This window comes from Pleuronectes platessa, chromosome 3 (assembly GCF_947347685.1).
Source record: "Pleuronectes platessa chromosome 3, fPlePla1.1, whole genome shotgun sequence".
In the NCBI taxonomy this organism is placed as follows: Eukaryota; Metazoa; Chordata; class Actinopteri; order Pleuronectiformes; family Pleuronectidae; genus Pleuronectes; species Pleuronectes platessa.
The window spans coordinates 15,679,931-15,701,168 of NC_070628.1; the positions used below are offsets into that span (position 1 = coordinate 15,679,931).

Sequence of the window (21,238 nt, forward strand, 5' to 3'; positions counted from 1 at the left end):
TGGTCAGATGAGACCAAAATTGAACTTTTTGGCCTCAATGCAAAACGCTATTTGTGGCGAAAACCCAACACTGCCCATCACCCTGAGCACACCATCCCAACAGTGAAACATGGTGGTGGTAGCATCATGCTGTGGGGATGCTTCTCTTCAGCAGGTACAGGGAAACTGGTCAGAATAGAGGGAAAGATGGATGGAGCCAAATACAGGGAAATCCTTGAAGAAAATCTGATGCAGTCTGCAAAAGACTTGAGACTGGGGCGGAGGTTCATCTTCCAGCAGGACAATGACCCTAAACATACAGCCAGAGCTACAAAGGAATGGTTTGGATTAAAGAATGTTAATGTCTTAAAATGGCCCAGTCAAAGCCCAGACCTCAATCCAATAGAGAATCTATGGCAAGACTAGAAGATTGCGGTTCACAGACGGTCTCCATCCAATCTGACTGAGCTTCATCTTTTTTGCCAAGAAGAATGGACAAACCTTTCCATCTCTAGATGTGCAAAGCTGGTAGAGACATACCCCAAAAGACTTGCAGCTGTAATTGCAGCGAAAGGGGGTTCTACCAAGTATTGACACAGGGGGGTGAATACTTATGCACCCAACAGATGTCAACTCTTTTGTTCTCATTATTGTTTGTGTCACAATAAAATGTATTTTGCACCTCCAAAGTACTATGCATGTTTTGTTGATCAAACGTGAAAAAGTTTATTTAAGTCTATTTGAATCCAGTTAGTAACAGTACATAATGGGAAAAAGTCCAAGGGGGGTGAATACTTATGCAAGGCACTGTATATACTGTGTAGGGCCGGCCCTGGCAATGTTGGAGCCCTAGGGGAGATGTCAAATTGTGCTCTTCCATGGAAATGATTCATTACCCTTTCCTTGTAACTTATGCTCTTCCATGGAACTAGGTGTGTCACTTTACAGGTTCATTTCATTCCCTCACCCGTAGCTGCGTTCAGGTTCTGCATGGAACGAATACAAGGTATGTCTCAGACAAAATAGCTTCACTTCCTGGACTATTTTTAGAGCTGTTTTATTGAAAACTAATATTCAGTTTCCTTGTAAGAGACTTGTGTGACTTGTTTCTTGTAAGAGGTGTCTGCTAATTAAAGCGATTATTCAGAAACACACCGAGCCACAGCAGCAGGATCCCAGCCAGTGTCTCACCCACAAGTGAAAGTGAAAGAGGTCCTGCAGTGTCCCCCATTCACTACAGTTACTGCAGAGTGAATTAACCTGCTGCCTGTGGCTCCTCAATCATTCAAATCATTCAAGTTACTTCAATCAATTAGTGAATGAATTGATTGAACCTGATGTTGCTTAAAATTTGTTACATAACAACAAATGTGTCTTTATTAGGGACGGCAAGTGAAGGGATCTCTGGCTGCCAGACCACAGTGCTTATGTTTTTGGAGTAAATAAGGGATGAACACTTCACATTGTATACCTCTCCCGTGCACAAAACCTGCTCTTTAAAGAATTTGTTTTATTAAGAGGACATGAAGATAAAAATTCATGGTTAAAAAGTACATTTTAAGATGTGTTTTCAAAAAGTATATCCAAAGATGTGTTGTTTTGTTAAAGCAGCTGATCAACCTGAGCTCCCTGCTCATCAGGTGGAGTCCAGAAGACAAGAATGAGAACAACGCTCCTCTCATTAACCTCTCCTTCTGATCCACATCCTCCTAAACACGTGGACCTGCTGGCCTCTGCAGTAAACTGGACTCAACAGGTTTCTGTCTCCAGAAACTCTGATGATGATCCAGTTAAGACAACGATTAGAATGTAGAAAAAATAGTATAACATAGTCGTCCACCAAGGCCAACAGTTCCCTTAAATCCAATCAAGCAGCACCAAATTTCCTTTTTTATTTTGTTTAAGAAATTTAAGAACACATGGGGAGTAAAATACATTTGTGGTCTATTTATCATTATTAACCAACACTGCGTTGTTGGTTAATGTTGGTGTGCAGGCTTGTATCTTAAAATAGAATAAAGACAATGATTCCTCCTTGGAGAACTCCACTGTCAGTTAGTGTCTGTTCTTCCAGACAATATGAAGCAAGAGAGTAAATACCAGAACCTTTAGCCATTACTATCTCATTAAAAACAAGGTGACAAGGTGTATATTTCTATTCCAATAACTATCAACATACTATTGCCAGCCAACAGTTTGTGATATAGTTTACATATATAATACTACTGTTTATGTACTACATGTATTTACTACATGATAAATATGCACTTCAATCAGTCAATTAATCAATCAATCAATCAAATTTTATTTGTATAGCCCATATTCACAAATCACAATTTTTTTCACAGGGCTTTAACATGGTGTGACATCCTCTGTCCTTAACCCTCAACAAGAGTAAGGACAAACTAATAAAAACACGTTTGACAGGTTAAAAAGAACGTAGAAACCTCAGAGAGAGCCACATGTGAGGGATTCGTAGCCCAACAGTGAAAAGTTCTAGCCCCATTTTTATTTAATGCTTAAAGCAGATGACTAATCCATTGTGTTCATAACATGTGTATGAACACGTGTGTGTCTGTCCCCATTTCTCTGGAAGATTTCAAAACACTGTTCCTGTTAGTATGAAGACCAACAGGTTCTTAACTTTTCCTCTTTGCCACACCCAAATCCCCAAGTGTTTGCCTATAAATATGAGCTCTAGGTCCTCGTTCACTGGGCTTCCTTATTCCACCGTCAGAGGACAGGAGCTCATTCCAGAAAAGACACTTCATTACTTGTGAAGGACAAGAGCTCAATGTAAACATGGTTGATATAAGCATTGCACTGGAGGCTCTGGGAGCACTCTGCACTGGCAACGTGACGTCTGTCCAGGAACAAGCATCACCAATTAATTTGTCCAGGGGGAACCTTCATGTGGTACCACAGCAGAATCTGTCCATCAAGCTTCTCATCTCTACTGTCTTGGATGGAGATGAAACCTGGTAATTAGTGGAGCTTCAATCCTGAGATCAGATGTTATTCTGTGAAGTTAGTGAATGCATTTTTCTAATGTACAGCTCTTTCCTTCACACTACAGCAAAGTGTCAAGAACCAGCTTCTACCGGCTCCAGTCTGTCCTGTCCGACAGTGGTGGAGCTGCCGCTCCTGCACTGGACGAGATCGATGGTCCTATTGAGAAGAATCTCATTATGGATGAGGAAGAATTCTTTGACCCAAAGTATCATTATGATTTCACCAAGCGTACTGACAAAAAGATATATTATAGAGGTGGAGAAAAGTACGAGCGTCCATGCGGTTGGCAGCGATTTGCACTGAAGGTGAGTTCGTCTTTTTTAAAGTTGACTTGTAATTTCAGAACGTCCTTCCAGTCTTTTTGTGAAACTGCACTACATAAAATAACATTAAACTTCCCTGCTGCTAAGGAGCAACAATACATAGAAATAATCAAAATATAATGAATCAATTGGAGAGAAGAATTCTTTATAACTCTTCAGCTGCTAAAAGCCTCTTCTATGTTCACCTGCTAATCTCTGGATGCCTGCTGCAGAGCGAGGGGTGCTCACTGGATTTATTCGATTCAATTTGATTTGTATGGCGGCAAATCACAACATACAGAACATTATCTCCAGGCACTTTAAATTGTAAGGTTGGGACCTTAAAACATTACAGTTCCTTTGGCAACTGTAGAGAGAAAAAACTCCCACATTAACTGAAAGAGAACCCTAAAGCAGAACCAGTCTCATGGGGGTTCGGGTGAGAGGAGAGAAATGGGGAAGCGAAAAGTGATGGGTTGAAACCAAAACTACCAAACTGTCTCCTTTAAGGAAAGTGATTGAATTTGTTCTTATCTGGCCCAATGTCCCAATCCTCCAAAGAGTTTGGGGAAACTCTGTCCTTCACTTTTATGTAATCCTGTTCACAAAAACACAAAGCAAACAGAGAGACACAGAGGCAACAAATGTCTTTGCTTTGTCAGAAGCCATCCAAAGCATGCGATGTCAACACTTTGTCACAGGTGCTGGACAAGTATCATGGGAATACCTGGCTGGGAAACAGGTCCTGTAGAACCCAGTCATGCCCAGGGGAGTGGCCTGTGTCTTACCACGGGACGTCAAGGAAAGGTGCCGACTGCATCATCGAAGATCATTACGAGGTTTGATTACCTATCCATTGTAATCAGTGTGAATGCTGTAGAATCATTCACATTATTTAACCCAGTAACTGCATGAATGAGTACACTTTACATTTCAGCATATGGAACTTTTGATTTAAATGTCCAGTAAATCAAACCATCTCTGATATTTCTGCCTCAACTCAGTTTAATAGGAGGCAAATAAAAATTCATGCTGAGAGCAAATTCAATTTAAAAGACATACACACTCCTTTTGAGATTCACATTTAATTTCACAAGTCCTGACTGAAGCCTCCCTCTGATGACAGATTTCAAACCACAAAATGTAAACTGATCTCCTCTTTTTATTTACCTTTTTTATTTAAGAGTAACAAATATATTATGAAAGCTAAAAACTACAGGCAAAACCATAACAAAAACATTGAAGGCCAGAGGGCAAGAAGAAAAAGACCACGATGTGATTACTGTCAACGTTGCTAAGACAATGAAACATTGTATTTCAATGATGCTACTGTAATAGAATCATTGTTGTAATTGTTAAAATTATTGTTATAAATGTTTTTGTACAAATTAGATGAATGTTAATAAATTCGAATTCATTCTTCTATTTAACAGCCAGGACCAAGGGAAGTCTTTGGCAGGGGGATTTACTCCACACCGGACATAGATGAAGCCAGCCGCTATGCCAAAACGTTCACCTCGAAGAATGGCAAGAAGTACAAAGTGGTTTTGCAGAATCGAGTCAACCCTGCGTACAGAAAGAAGTACAAGAACGGCCTCTACTGGCTGGTCCCCATTCCACAGGGAACATCAGAAGCAGAAGAGCAGGCTATGGTAGAGAGGGCAATCCGTCCTTATGGCCTTCTGCTGAAAGAGGTCACTGTTAAAAAAACACACACAAAAAAACACAAAAAAAAACACACAAAAAAACGGTAATTTTCCGGCAGCTGGGGCGCCAAAAAAATACCGTGAATTGACAGTTATTTTCCATAATTAAAATACATTTTATAGATGTAATTTAACAAGATTTTGCCTTACTTTCAAGTTGTTTTTAACGTTTAATTAGAAACATTTTCACATTTTAAAACACTGAAATTACCTATAAATATGGTAAATACTAATATGAATAATAGTGCTCAAATTTACAGAAATGTATTGTTATTAGTTGGTTTTAATGACATTATTTTATGTAAAGAGGTTGTATAATAATTTATATTTGATGTTATATACAGTATATGACACATAAAATAATGTGATTTATCTTTCAAAACATGTCAATAAACTGTTGAAAAACTAGATATTGGGTTTACAATTGCAACAATTTACTTTTAATTTTAATATATATCAAGTTATTTTACATTGTTTTTAACGTTTAATTACAAATATTTGAAATTACCTATAAAGATGGTACATAAACATTGTAATATGCATAATAAAGCTTAAATTTACAGAAATGTGCTGTTATTAGTTGGTTTTAATGGCATTATTTTACGTAAAAAGGCTGTATATTACTTTATATTAGATGTAATATAACAGTATACAACACACAAAATAACTTCATTCATCTTTCAAAACATGTCAAACTTAACTTAGATATTGGGTTTACAATTGCAAAATTTACTGTTTATTGTAAATTTAGTTTTTTGTGTTTTTTACATAGATTTTCTGAATATTTAATGGACTTTCAACTTAAAAACTTTAAACTGGTTTTTGGCCATTGGGAAAAGGGGCTTAAATGAATCGTTGTGTTTGAATGAGACTAAGCTGAACAACAACAGCTACAATTTCCCGTTCTCAGTATTTTTATTTAACTTAACGGGTAACCATTATTACAGCAAAATTCAAAAATCCATTAAATTAAAATGACTGTCTGGTTCTGAAACAAAAAAAACAAACAAACAAAAGCTGGCACTACATGGTATGTGATGATGCCAATGTCTTCAGGTGGCTCCTGGCATCCTTGCCCCTCTTTGCGAATAACAAATACTGCCACGGTGAGCTGCTCCAGGTCCTTCTCAGCACTTTCAGCTCTTGAGTCCTACAGATGGGTACATGACACAAAAAACAAACATCATTGGCAGCACTTTGCACTGTTATACAGTTACTATGCATTAGGTAAAACTAAAATGCACCATGTGTAGGATATTTATGTATGTCCCCTGGACTGACATGCATATTTGTGTTAAAACTTACGAGATATTTCTTGATCAGGTCATCTGCATCTTCTCCCAGGAATATTATGAGGGCTTTCAGTAGACACTCTTTCCAAAGATGAATATCCTCAGCCTAGGAAAAAATGATCTTGATTAATTTTCCAAATCTCTAAAAACAGATATCTTAACTCTTACAGCTAAACTCTTTCATCTGCTTAAAAGAGGCATAAGTGATTCTAGATTTTCATTAAAAAAAGAAAAATGTGAGTCCAATGGTGTAGCTTTCCTACAGCTGAAAACATGACCTGTAAATCAAAGACGGGGTCAACATTGGTCTGCCCATGTTTATGTATCTATAAATGATACAGATAACCTGTGACACCCCCCTTAGCTACTAAGAAAAATCAGGATCTCCTCTGATTATACACATCTACCTGGTCCAAAATCTCTATGATGCCAGCAATCTTCTGGCGTGTTGCTCCTCCTTTGGAACGGATGACTCTGATCAGCTCACTGGAGTGCATATCTAACTGGGCCATGAATTTCTCCTCCAGGGGAACAGCCATGAGCCTCTTGAACTCTTCATTGATCTTAAACAAATGACAATTGATATGGTATCCTTACACAAACGGACTGGTACACAACCTTAGGTTTTCATAAGTAGCCACAGAAGCATGAACATACAACCACAAAAATATAAATACACCAAAAAGTACAACTAATACAGAAACTATGGACTACCAATTAATACAAAAGCTGAGAAACTTTGATCACTTCGGTTCCATAATTACCTCTCTTTGATTGAATAGTGCAGGCCATCTGTCCTAGAAATCCTTTAGGCTGGGCTCTTTGTTTAGGACCTCTTGTCTTCTGTAGGCACTACTGTGACCAATCCTCCATGAGAATAGGTTAGGACCACCTTTCTCATTAGCATGCAGACACAGAAATACAGAAACAATAAAATGGTAATTTATTAATGTGGAAATAAATGTAAGACATTTCATCATGTAGGTCCTATTTATTTATACTTACGTCATTTTTCGGCCTCCATAGAGGTTGAGGGAAATGCTGACATCGTCTGCAAGCAATACACACATCTCAAATGTACATTCAAAGCATAATTGGTTATTGGAATTATTTTGCTCACTTCAGAAGACACTGCCCTGTACCAACAGTCACAATACATTCTATGGAAATGAAGCTCTTCATTCTTGGATTTTAACTTACCTTAGGTTAATCTTGTGTCCTGGGCTCAAGTAACCACCTGGAACGTCTGGAACAAAATCATGTTAAGAATATAAAAGTCCATTAATACTGGACGAAATGGGTACGTTTCTGTTCAGCGTCTAGTTAGAGCTGTGTACAGTTAAACAGTATTACTTGTAGGTTCATTGTAGACTCTTTACACCAGAAATGGCCCTGTTTATGGACTCAATGGGCACAGCAATGACTAGTGGAAAATACTGAGCTGGTAACACGGAACAACGAGCGGGTTATCTGCGCTGCTTTCACACAGTGAGCACTTATCGCCGTCATCTCCATACATCCCAACATTAATACAAAGGATGTCATGTCGCCCTGGCACAGAAATACTGAGCTGAGTACGCTCAGCATAACGAGTTACCTGTGGTGCTTTCACACAGGGAGACTAGTCTCCATACTATCCCGACGTAAATACGAGGGCCGCCGCAAGAGCGGCGACCAGCCGAAGCACCCAGCCCGTCTCCCCAGCAGCCCCTCTCCCCCGCAGCCCCTCTCCGCCAGACCGTTTCAGCGGGGAGATGTGCGCGAAACCCGGGGGCCATCACAGATGTCCACAGACATCAAATTTCAGGCAGGAGTGAAGCCGCTGAGCCCGGTGACATTTTCAGAGATGCAGATACACTCTAATGTCAAATTGAGGGGCTCAGGCTCCATGAAGAAAGACACCGGGGACGGTTTTAAACGGGAGTGTTTCGCTAGGGCGTCGGAGAACTTGGCAAACGGCTAGCTAAGGCTAACGCTAGCATCTAGCCCCGCTAGCTCCCTGATGTTAACCCACAATAAAACGCACGTCTTCCAAACTCGCCGACTCTAGTCTGGGTGAAATAAATCCTTGGTTCACAGAGTTAGCTTGATGTGAATATGCCGTCCTTTCTGTCTCCTGCCCCGGTCTGAGTGGGTGTGTACAGGTGTTTTAACGCCGCATGAGCTGAGCGTAACTGGGCAGCTGCCCCGACTCGTCCCCGGTGAAAGTACAGAGCAACTAACCAGAACTGTAGAACACAAAAACCGAAGTGACCGCATATGAACCAGTGTTAATTTCGTTGACGAAAACTATGACGAAAAATATTCGTTAACGAACTTTTTTCCATGACGAAGACGTAACGAAAACGGATCTTTGAAAATAAAAACTATGACTAAATCTATTTTAACTTTCGTTGACAAGACGAGACGAAAATGTTGGTGGTTGACTTAGTCACAATAATTTTTTTAAACATCGTCGTATCAGGCCGTCATGAAGTATCAGGAGCGGGCGAGTGAGTGTGTGAGTCTGTGTGTGTGTGTGTGAGTGCGCACCCCAGATAGCGCACCGGTCCCGAGGCTCCGCCCCCCGCCCCGCTCACTCACTCAGAGACACACGATCAGAGCTCTTTCACGTTGGGTAGCTGCTCAGTGACCGGCTGCTTCTTAACTATGGAAACAGTGAAAACACAGAGTTTCTCTGGTCTCAGCTGCAGCAGCTTCTTGATCAGAGCAGAAGCTGCAGTTTCTGTGTCTTTTTAAAACACTTACATTGCTGCATTTATTTCTACTTTCCAGGAAGTGAGATTATTCTTCCAGACTCATGATTGTAGTGTTTTCCTGTACAGTGTAACAGAGCTGTGTGTTCTGCTGAACTTGGAAGGTTATCCATAAGGTCAGCTGACTGGAGGAGAAGTTAACATTTCCTCGAATTATTGATCGATCTTAAAGGGGACATATTATGAAAATTCCACTTTTGTAGTGCTTCTACACATTAGTTTGGGTATCTGGCATGTCTACCGTCCCAAAAACTCTGGAAAAAAATCACTCCCGCGATTTGTTGTGGTTCCTCTATTTCAGAAACTATGTGCTAAAGTGCGTCCAATGGAGTTTCCCCCGAAATAGACGTCATAGTCGAAAAATGCCCATTTAGTACATTCCCCCATAGCTCTATGCACTCCCCCACTACCACTCGACCCAGCCCTAGATGGACCCTCCCACTTTATAGAAGCTCGGTCCACCGGTGTCCGCCATTTCATTCTTGCAAGCCTTGGAAACACTTGGATTAGCTAACTAGCAGCATGAATCGGTGGTCGGCTGCAAACATGTCTTCATGTGACTCCAGCTTCAGAAGACACAAGATTGAGATGGATTGAGTTCATATATGATGGCGACGTTCCTGCCACCACTTTGAATCAGACTTTTTTATCAACCTGGGCCAATATAACGCTGGATTCTCTAAAAGGTTGTTATTGAAAGAGGGGTCGGTGCCATCTTTCCATGGCAATACTGAAGACGAGGGAAATGTAAGTATTTTTTTTTATAATTCTGGTATTTGCTTCTTTTAGACATTTTGTGTGGAGGCTAGTGCCGTTAGCATGTTGTGCCGTGTGTGTGAGGGGGTGGGGGGCTAGTATGTAGTGGTGGGGGATAGGGAGAGACTTTACAGGAGTTTTCATTAATCGAGGACGGCTGGCGAGTCCACGGTGGACGGTGATCACATGGCAGGTTCGTGAGTGTTGTCCTCTCCACGCTCTCCCCCCCTCCGCTCGAGGGGCCGTAGCACCTACTACGAGCCCCTTAGCAGCTACTACGAACCCCGGTAGTAGCTGCTACGAGCTCTGGTTGTAGCTGCTGGAGCTTGAAGTTAGCTACGGATGTTTGTAGTAGCTGCTACGAGCTCCGGTTGTAGCTGCTGGAGCTTGAAGTTAGCTACGGATGTTTGTAGTAGCTGCTACGAGCTCCGGTTGTAGCTGCTGGAGCTTGAAGTTAGCTACGGAAGTTTGTAGTAGCTGCTAAGAGCTCCGGTTGTAGCTGCTGGAGCTTGAAGTTAGCTACGGATGTTTGTAGTAGCTGCTACGAGCTCCGGTTGTAGCTGCTGGAGCTTGAAGTTAGCTACGGATGTTTGTAGTAGCTGCTACGAGCTCCGGTTGTAGCTGCTGGAGCTTGAAGTTAGCTACGGATGTTTGTAGTAGCTGCTACGAGCTCCGGTTGTAGCTGCTGGAGCTTGAAGTTAGCTACGGATGTTTGTAGTAGCTGCTACGAGCTCCGGTTGTAGCTGCTGGAGCTTGAAGTTAGCTACGGATGTTTGTAGTAGCTGCTAAGAGCTCCGGTTGTAGCTGCTGGAGCTTGAAGTTAGCTACGGATGTTTGTAGTAGCTGCTACGAGCTCCGGTTGTAGCTGCTGGAGCGTGAAGTTAGCTACGGAAGTTTGTAGTAGCTGCTACGAGTGTCGGCCGTAGCGAACTTCCAGCCCAGTGCTGCAGTGGGAAAAAAATCCGCGGCACAGTACTAACGGGAGGACACGCGAGCGGGGGGGTGGAGAGCACAACACTCACGAACCTAACTTCCAGCTACAGCTGCTGCTACGGCCGCTCGTTCAAGATACCGGAGTATGTTGTTGTCATAATGTGCGGTACTAGAACGATTATTCATTACCAGCCCTAGTTTGGGGAAATGTGTCCTTGTATCCTTGTATGCATGACAGTAGTACAAACATGAATAACATTGCTGCTTTTGGTGTTCAGGCAAGCACATCTGTTCACGGTGCTAGGCTACATCACGTAGCATGCCAGACGGACCCACCACAGATGCGCACACATGGAACGCAGCTTTCTATGTAAACACTGCGACCTCACTACAAAAGTACAGGTTGGTTTATCCTCAGTTACTTCTTCATGTCATTGATTGTGTCTCCGTGTTAAAGTTGTAACAGCATCTCATTTGTTGTGACTCCATGGATACTGTGTCTGTTTTATCATAGGCACACAGAAAACTGTGCTGCACTGATGTTGGTGTTGGGACCTCAGCTGTAAGAGACCTCGCTTGGAGGAGGGAGAGGACAAGATGTGACGTGAGTGACTCAATATTTAATCTAAACATTTCAATAATCAGATAGATTACCATCCTACACTTTTTTTAGCTGTTGCAGCCTTTTGGTGAAATCTTTGTTGTTCTAATAGAATGGAATCTTCCAACCCTGTTCATAAGACACCCACATATATTGTCTATGAAAACTGCCTCCTGGAGCTGTTTGAGGTTTGTCCTATGTGTCGGCGGGGGACAGATGTAATATATAAGAAGGGCGAGTGCACAGAAAAAGCCGGTGAAAGCAGATGCAATCTTCCATGATTCTTACAGGCTCTATTTAAAAGCCAAACAATGTGAAAACAGTATGTGAAACATAAATAACATATCAATTAACTGCTGTCTTTAAATGGTCTTCACCATTTAAAGACCATTTATTTATCGTCTTCACGAGATATAGAATAATATAATTATAAAAAGAAAATAATAAATACAAAAAAGTGCAAAATGTCCAACTTTTCCCCCAATTTGTATTACAGATTACATGGATAACCTGTTGGACCTCATCTTTCACGAGGTTTTTCAGGACCCGGCCCCATATGTGAATGAGGTGCTGAAGATCTCAAAACCTGAGGATCTCTCTGCCTAGTATGAGAAACCTGACAAGCAGGAAGTTATAGCCAGCTATGTGTCGAGTTTCAATCAAGGGCAGGTCTGAACCCTGTATAACTTCCCTGAGCATCAGGGAACACTCTGCGTATCTGGAGCACCGAGCAGGAGGGCAGGACCACCCTGATTCTCCGGCCCAGAGGGCCTCAACACTAGCTCACAAAGCTTCTGTACGCCAAATCCCTGTAACGGCTGATCATAGTTTACATTGTATTTAGAGAATAAAAGGTGACACACAAATATAAAGTGTTCCTTTGTTTACAGTATAGCTACTGATGGCACAAATTGTTTTTTTGTAATGAATGTATTTATTATACTTGGTATTTTTTGTATTTATTACCTCTGTCCCAGCCAGTACATTTAATAACTATGATTAAAAAGCTCTGTGGCAATCTTTCTGACAATAAAAGTTGATAGAAACAGTTTTTTAATGTTTGATATGTAACATGTCAACAATTGACACGTGTAAGATGAGCAGTTAGCAAAGTAATACAGAGGGAAGAGTAATTTATGTATTTTATTCCTCAGTCATAATTTTATTGCAGAAATGACTGATATCTCATGCATAAAAAACTTACTGCTCTATTCCTTTTAGACATAAAGGCCCATAATCTGCCCTATAGATGTTGAAGAACACATTCAAACAGGCTAATTAATGGAGGTAAAAAGGTTATGTCCTACACCTCCATGAGAGGGGGGAGGGGTGAGAGGGGGGAGGGATGAGAGGGGTGAAAGGGGGTGGGGTAAGATGGGGGCGGGGTGAGAGGGGGGCGGGGCCTTCAAAACGGGTCGATCTGAGGAGGTCTGTTTTAGACAGAGTAAAAAGGTGCTGTTTTAAATTATCCTTATGGTATTTTTACCAAAAAATGTTACAGACATTTCATTAAGACCCCAAGGAACCATATCAACTGTGGTGAAATGGGCATAATATGTCCCCTTTAAAGTTGTAAGTAAACAAAGATAAATGCTCATCACATTAGAGGATAGAGAAAAAACCCACACACGTTACAATTCTGTAAGTCGAAAGAAAATCTCACTTCCTCTAAAAGAATTAATAATTGCGGTGTTGTCAGTATAACAGAAACATGTGACGTTAATATTTCATCAATTGATTGATTGATCTTTAAACTATCAGTAAATAATAAAGGCTCATCACAGTTTCCCACAGAGCAAGTTGTCAGTCAGATTGACTTGTTTTGGCCTAACAGTTCAAAACCCAAAGCAAACTTTAGTATAATTTGACAAACTAATATAACATTGTGTCAAATAATGTCAATATTGAACTTACTTGTCCAACATAGATCTAACAGTCATAGAAAAATTATCCTGAAGCTAATCTTTGTATTTCTGGGAGCTGAAACCAGCAGATATTTTGCTTTATTAAAATCAGTTGTGATAAATTGTCCCTTTTACTGTAGATCTTAAGCTCAACTTTAAACATATCACAGTCTTCTTCTTCTGTTCACATGTCAATTGATCTGATGGTTTTGTGTTGAAGTAGTACTAGTACAACCGAGAACCTTCTCCTCAGGTAAATCTTTAACATCAGTCTTTAACTTGTTACCTTCTCACTAAGAACTTATTCACAAAAAAGTGTAAACGTTAGTCAGGTGCATCAGTCAAGTCAAACGCCTTGAATTTAAAGTTGTTTCCTTCTGGAGAGCGTTAGATTGGATGGCATCTAGAAATATGCTCCAGATTTAAAACTGTAAATAAGGAGCTTGAAGAAGGAGCTTTCAGCCCACGATCAGTCAAGTCACATGATTCTCTATAGCTCAACGTCACAAATATCAAATATGCTTCAGATGGTTTTACACTCTGTACATCCTCTGTTCTTACACCCTTCATGTGAGAAGGGAAAACTGAACTATAAATGATTCACAGCGGGAAAACGAAGAAATATCAGGAAGAGGAACAGTGTAGGATGATACCTCTTTTAATGCAGACGTTCATTAGATATAATATAGACAGCGTAAACTAAAGAAGCAAGGGCAAAATGAATGGATATAACCAATGTTGGGTTAGAAAGGGTACAGCGATATACTACTGCGTAAGAAAAGGTGATTGTAGTAGTTTAAAGAGTTTCACACTAAGTGTATACAATGTTTGGAGTGAAGAGTGTGAACATTGGTCAACAGTCAATAATTTACCTCTTGTCTTACTTCCTTCCTCATTTTGTTCTCCCTCTCATTTCTGTTTTGCATTGACAAGCACCAGAATCCAGCTTTGAGCTCAAGAGGCATGAACTCAGTTTCCCCGTGCACAGCTCAGTACATAGCTGGAGGGATGCAGGAAGAGCTGGTGGAGAACCGCAGGCAGCAGCAGCAGCAGCAGCAGCCCATGGAGCGACAGGGCAGCTTTGGTCTCAGGCCACCTCAGACTCCAGATCCCGGCAGAGAGGCGGTCGGAGAGCCCAATGAAATTGACAAATTAAAAGCCAAACTGATGTCAGCATGGAACAATGTCAAATATGGTTTGTTGTTAGCCGAGGAGGAGTGTAGTCGGTGCGGCCGTTGTATTTGCAGTTTGGCCAGTGTGTATAACTGCATGTTCTTCTATCTGCAGGTTGGACTGTAAAGTCTAAAACCTCCTTCAACAAGATGTCCCCATTCTCTGTCCTGGGACACTCCTATCTGCTTAACAGTGAGGGTAAGTTCTTCACACACCAACATATCTGATAAAGCTGTTATACATTGATCCTTTTGATGCTGAGGAGATCCTGCATTTCTTCTCTCCAGATGTTGTAGGTATTTGTGTCTTTGGTTAACAACAAGTGTAAACCCTTAAGCATAGAGCAAGGGAGCAAAAAGAAAGAAAACTTTTCTACTTACATATCTATTTCACAAAATATGAATGTTAACTGATCTTATCTGTGAGGATTCTCAGTCATTCAGGTCCTGTTATCTTGAGTTGTACATGTACACATAGGCAACCGGAAAGAAGCGAGTCATGAAGATCTAAACTGTTCGTTCTCAAATCAGTGAATTATCACAAACAGGTTTGCAGTTTGAGTAAAATTGTGTTTGGGTTCTCTTTTGTGTATCTCCCTCTCAGACGAGGTGGAGCGCTTTCGTTTGGCTTTTGTGTCCAGGGTCTGGCTCACGTACAGGCGGGAGTTCCCTCCGATGGAGGGCTCCACCTGGACCACAGACTGTGGCTGGGGCTGCATGCTGCGCAGCGGCCAGATGCTGCTGGCACAGGGACTCCTGGTCCATTTGATGCCAAGAGGTTTGTGTCTTTATCTGTCAGGCACACACATTTCACACTCCCACATAGAAATGAATTGGTACATTTACTTGGGAAGACTCACATCACCTTTTAACAGACTTGTTGATCTTGTGCTGCCTGTGTGCTTATTAAAATCCAGTTTTTTTTCTCAAAGGTGTGACACTTACACATGCATCTCTTCTGCCGGTTTATTTACTCAGTTTCAGTTTATTCTGCTTTGCATCTCTCTTTTCATTTACACATTTTCTCTGCTATGTACTGCTTCTGACTTCTGCTTTGTGTATTTATAACCTGCTTTCCTTATTTGTCGATGCTATTTAGTTTGGCATTGAATACTCACTGTTAAAAGCTAAACACTCAAGAAATTCAAGAATAGAATACCAAGTTGATATCAGCCCACCTGTAGAAAACTGTTTTAAGAATATATCTTTTCTTTGTGTGTGTTCCGTAGATTGGGCGTGGCCAGATGCTCAGCAGCTGACCGATGTGGACTTTGAGGTGTTCAGACCAAATTCCCCAGCTCGGGCAGGTGGGGTCCCGATCCCTTCTTTTGGGTCCCCACGAGGGTCCAACACCCCTGTGAAGTCCTTGCCAAGCGACCAGGTCCCTAAATCCAGCCAGAAGAAGAGGCCAGAGTGTGCAAGGGACAGACAAGCAGAGACCGTCCACCACGGGTTGGTCACATGGTTCGGAGATCAGCCCCTTGCACCTTTTGGAGTTCACCAACTGGTAGAAATTGGTAAAAGTTCAGGGAAGAAGGCTGGTGACTGGTATGGCCCCTCGATCGTGGCACACATACTGCGGTAAGGGCTTTGCTCTTTTCCTGAATTACTTACACATTTGATAAAATTAAGCATTGATTTAATAGGAGTGTTTTTTTCTTTTCAGGAAAGCAGTAGCCAAAACCTGTGTTGTCCAGAACCTGGCTTTATATGTGGCTCAGGACTGTACAGGTGAAATTAACAGACTTCAGTTCATTTCAGAGTTTATGATTGTTACTTTGCTCCAACATGGTCACCATGGAAATGTTTCACTGGAGGAAATCTTATAGCCTTTTTCATTTCTGCCTGACCTCTCTAGTGTACAAAGAAGATGTGGCTTGTCTATGTGATCCGTCACTAAGCCAGACTCCTCCTGATCCATCAAGTGAAACCTGGAAGTCTGTCATCATCCTGGTGCCTGTTCGGCTGGGGGGGGAGGCCCTCAACCCGTCTTACATAGAATGTGTCAAGGTCTGTATGATCTGTTTATGCCTCTCACATGGTCTTGGTTTAGAATAATGTTACCTTAAAAATAACAAATAAACCAATAATTAACAAAAATATTTGATTTGCAGAACATTCTAAAGTTGGAGTGTTGTATTGGAATCATCGGAGGAAAACCGAAGCATTCACTCTACTTCGTTGGCTTCCAAGGTGAGAAACGGCCTTCTTATGCTCAAGAAAGGAAAGAAGAAAAGGAATGAATAACATTATCCATACACAGAGGAAGGATCAGGTGTTCTTTGAATACACAATGCAAGAACCAGCACTGTAGTGTAGCCACGACATTTACTTAGCAATATGTGCTTTAGAAAGGTAACTGTGGTTGTTACATTAATAAGAAGTGGAAGTTTTGCCTTAAACCGGCTGTTTCTCTTTATTTTATCTGTTTTATCTGGTCTTTCCTGCTCAACTGCCCTCTGATAGGTTGCTTAACTAAAACTTAACTAAAACTTAGACTATGTAAACATGAGCAGAGAAACGCCGCGCTGCTTCAAGGCAATGTGATAATCAGGAGGCTGTTGCTTGTGGTCCAAGTAAACTCGTGGTGGAACAACCACACTGCCACCATCACAAATGACTGTGTTTATCCAGAGGCTGTGACCACAGCCAAAATCAATGGATTCCTTACGAATGAGATTTCATTGGATGTAACTGGAAGCTTAGAACCATTCACAATCTTTTTTAACAGATAAAAAGCAAGATTACCCTCAAACTACTGAACCAATTTCAAAGACATTTTGTGGAGGGGTGGGACTTTATATTTTTAATTGCGTATAAACAGGTGGATCTAGGAATTGTTTTCACTTTCTTCAACATTCTTCTTTAACAGCATTTGCCCACTAGGTAATGTGGGCAAATACCTCTTGTCTTACTTCCTTCCTCATTTTGTTCTCCCTCTCATTTCTGTTTTGCATTGACAAGCACCAGAATCCAGCTCTCTGCGTTTGTTTGTCTGTCTGTCTGTTTGTTGGAAGGATTACACTTAAACTACAGGATGGATTTCCACGCAATTTGGTGGAAAGATGCATTATGGTTCAGGGAATGAAACCATTCAATTTTGTTGCGGATCAGGAGGCAGATGACAGGAATTTTGTAGCACTTTCTTAAATATTTTGAGATGATATTCATGAGTGTGTTCAGATTCAAATAAAAAGTTGAATCTATTGAATTTAAATGTGGTTTCCTAAGGGGACTGTTGGGTCTTGGCAAAGGTATGCACTTCTCTGAGTGGCGTTCTAGTTGACTATGTGATGTTGGTTGTGACTGGGATGGTAAAACATGCACAAAACATTAAAGTCAAGGCAATTTTATTTATAAAGCATCTTTCATACACAGATGTAGATTCAAGGTGCTTAGTCCACCTTGAGTGTCCTGATATAAAAAAGCTTCACGTCCTCCTGTATTTTGGTAAATCAGGATACAATTAAATTTTATACAATACAGTAGTAATAGTGACAAACACTCATGCATCTCCTTCCATTGTGAAGCGTACATAGGTGTGTTAAGAAGAGCTGTCGCCTTTGACTCTGGCATTGGCGTCATCACTCACATTGGTAGTTGCCGTGTGGTTAAATTAATTTATTGGCTCCTGTCAGGTGAAGATTTCATACTTTGATGCTGTGTTTTAATTCCTCTTTAAAACTTCTCTTGTCTATCAGATGAGCAGCTGCTGTACCTGGACCCTCACTACTGCCAACCTGTGGTGGATGTAACACAAATCAACTTCTCACTGGAGGTCAGTCACATGTCACTTTTTTAACTTATTCTTATCTGTCCTGACTTTGTCACTCACATTTCAGATCATTTTGGACTCAGGCAACTTGACGTTCTCATTCTGTATTGTTTTGACTCCTCAGTCTATTAATTCTGTATCTTTTATTGAACTTTGTTGTAAGACCTCTGTGTCCCTCTGTCACTTTCCAGTCCTTCCACTGCAGTTCTCCTAAGAAGATGCCCTTCACCCGCATGGATCCCAGCTGCACCATCGGCTTTTACGCCAAGAACAAGAAGGACTTTGAGTCTCTGTGTTCTGCTGTTAATGTAGTGAGTTTTTTTACACCCTCCTCCAAAAAGAATAACTCTAGTCATAGTCATTATGTCTTTAATTGATGAAGTGTTATGTTCACTATCAAGACAGAATGACAAATATATACAGTTTGCAACTTTTTGATTTTTGTAATTCCCTCCAAATTTAATTCTTTCAGTTTGTACAGTTGGACAAACAAAATGTTTTCCACAATAAATGTTCAACCAGAATGATCAGCTAGGTAATTAACCAATTATGATTGTTTGTTTGTGGAGGTGTGGGGCATGGCCCAAAGAAGAACCCATTGAATTTATCAAGGATAAACATTTTAAGGATATCTCAGATAATAATTCGTGGATCGTGATGAAAAAAATAGGCACATTTAAGGGGACTGACATTTTATGTGTGTGTAATCTATTGCAGATAAATAAAATCAGTTTGTAATGAATGTAATGTGGTTTCATAAAGGGACTGTTAAGCTCTCTGGGTGTCATTCTAGTTGATAATGTGGAGAAATAAGCAGTAATGAACATAATTGTAGCTCTACATACACGTTTGAATATAGTAAACAGATGAATTGATACTAGTAAATAAGCGTTTAATTTGGGAATATTTGTATTGTCCTTTACTCACTCTACTTGTAATATATTCTTGTGAGTGTTGTCTATTTTGACTGAGCTCTGTTGCCCTGACAGGCCCTGTCGTCAACCCAGGAGAAGTACCCCATCTTTACCTTCGTAGAGGGCCAGAGTCAGGACTACGGACTTGAGGGTCACAGCAGCATTCACAGCGGACCTGCAGCCCTCATCCTGCCCCCGGGCAAACTGGGCCAGAGTAACAACAGAAGACACAGTGACGAGTTTGTCTTCCTCTAAGACAGAGGAGGATGCTCCCCCAGCTCTCACCTGCAGGGGGCAGGAGAGAAACAGTGGATTCCTTTTCTAAAGGAAGGACTTGTGTGTTTCCTTTGCAGCTGCAAGGTGGACATGATGCTTTTTGTACTTCATCACTCTCACTGGTGAACAGACTGTGTGGCTCCTGTCATTACCTCTGTGTAGATAGGTATTATAAGCTAGTGGGCTATTAGAGTGGGGTCCAGACTGGAGCATACAATTACTGGAAAAATAACAGTTTGAAGTACTTGAAATATTCTTGATAACTTTATCAGACACCTAAAAGAGAAATCAAATTCATGCGCTTTAAAGTGCTCTACTCAGTCCCACTCCACTACTGTGTGTCCTGGTCTCAACTGGACAAACTGGAGGAGATATGTGGTCTACAAAATATTTAATGAGCTCACAGGTCAGGTGAAGGGCTGTCTGATGTTGTATTATAAACATACTGCTGTACATCTCCTTTCGATTTCATTTATTTATCAGGTTTCAGAGTGTGTGTTAGCCTGTGTGTGTGTGAGTCTGAGGGTTTCTGTAGTTCATTTGTTTTGTCTGTAGTAAGTGTACTGGTGTATTTAAGAGTCACGCTGCAACCCACAGAAGTTTCAGATTCTTCCAAGAGCGTCTCGAACAGCGGTAAATAAATAATGGTGTTGCAGACTGGCTCATTATCCCACAGTCAACCCAGGAGCCTCGATCTCGTACGCTTCCAGCATCTCTGTCTCCAGTGTTCATCATTAGGATAATGAAACAAGATTGTGTTCCCAGTTGCTTGAAGAGTGACATCTGCTCCCAGATCTCCTCAGTCATGTTTAAATGTTAAAATGTTAAATTGTGGTTTTGGTACATTTGTAAAGTAAAACCCAGAACAGCTCTGTTATGATGAACAGGTTCCGGGTTTTACTCGGTAGTGTCTGAACGCTGAGCAGGGATTTTACCTGAATCGTCAAGCTCCTGCTGCAATGCCATTTGTGTTTTGTTTGTCCCCTTTTTTACATGAAGGCTACTACTGCAAGTTGCACTACTACTGTTGGCCTGTGTGCTGATTAAACTTCATACACTGGAATTGCATTTCACTTGTGTAGTTTTGTATTTCAGAAGAGCTGCACTCTTCTTCTGAAACGATCATGAGTTCTTTAGAATGTCATTTCCTAAGAATAAACATTTGAAGCTAACTTGTGATCTGGCTTGTTCACTTTGAACTCAATTAAGGATGCAAAATATCTTGGCTACTTCAGAAAAGCCTGATGTTAAAACAAAGGTGTGCTGATGCTTCTTATTTGTCAGTGATGATAATCTGACATTTTTGTTTTCACTGCAGATGTGTAAGTGTATTAAATATATAAACTAAGTCGGTAAATGAAGGAAGCCGTGGTAAATGGTATCTGATGGTTTAACATGGTTTGAGTGTTCTGTATAGAGCACTTAACAGCAGACTATGGACTTTGTGTTAACCTCTTCTTATTCCAGACTCTTAAAAAAGTTAGAATCACTAGAAATGATTTAAAATAACTATATACGGACTCTCCAGAACTACACTGAATATGCCCAGAAAGATTTATGTAATGCATTGATCCTACAGGATGACATAGTGGAGGACGGTATTGTTGGTCACAGTAGTGCACAATTGGGTAGAACAGAAGTCTTAAACCATAATCTTTGTGTACAGGGTAGACCTACAGTCTGTTTATAAACAAAGTATATATACAGGCAGTATATATGAACTTTAAACATATACTTTATATATATATATATATATATATACTGTGTAGGGCCGGCCCTGGCAATGTTGGAGCCCTAGGGGAGATGTCAAATTGTGCTCTTCCATGGAAATGATTCATTACCCTTTCCTTGTAACTTATG

At 40.8% G+C, this 21,238-nt stretch overlaps 2 protein-coding genes and 1 long non-coding RNA gene across 4 annotated transcripts; all 3 read left to right on the top strand.

The window, feature by feature from the left end:
• The first annotated feature begins 2,664 nt into the window (after positions 1 to 2,664).
• On the top strand, positions 2,665 to 5,565 carry LOC128432428 (uncharacterized). Its single transcript, XM_053417708.1, has 4 exons — positions 2,665 to 2,960; positions 3,056 to 3,296; positions 3,995 to 4,132; positions 4,727 to 5,565. The coding sequence occupies exons 1-4, from the start codon at positions 2,782 to 2,784 to the stop codon at positions 5,045 to 5,047; spliced, it is 879 nt and encodes a 292-aa protein (XP_053273683.1). The 5' UTR covers positions 2,665 to 2,781; the 3' UTR covers positions 5,048 to 5,565.
• Positions 5,566 to 9,503: 3,938 nt separating this feature from the next.
• LOC128432444 (uncharacterized) lies at positions 9,504 to 12,635 on the top strand. Of its 2 annotated transcripts, none has more exons than XR_008335209.1 (4): positions 9,504 to 9,794; positions 11,015 to 11,138; positions 11,251 to 11,340; positions 11,834 to 12,635. It is a non-coding gene; the product is annotated as an uncharacterized LOC128432444 (long non-coding RNA). The 2 variants fall into 2 exon arrangements; XR_008335215.1 differs by lacking the exon at positions 9,504 to 9,794 and adding an exon at positions 10,688 to 10,879.
• A 703-nt stretch (positions 12,636 to 13,338) lies between these two features.
• Positions 13,339 to 20,550, top strand: LOC128432460 (cysteine protease atg4da-like). Its single transcript, XM_053417709.1, has 10 exons — positions 13,339 to 14,436; positions 14,529 to 14,612; positions 15,018 to 15,191; positions 15,643 to 15,994; positions 16,080 to 16,144; positions 16,272 to 16,423; positions 16,528 to 16,606; positions 18,115 to 18,191; positions 18,380 to 18,499; positions 19,178 to 20,550. Exons 1-10 carry the CDS (start codon positions 14,205 to 14,207, stop codon positions 19,355 to 19,357), a joined length of 1,515 nt encoding a protein of 504 aa, XP_053273684.1. The 5' UTR covers positions 13,339 to 14,204; the 3' UTR covers positions 19,358 to 20,550.
• Positions 20,551 to 21,238: the final 688 nt, after the last annotated feature.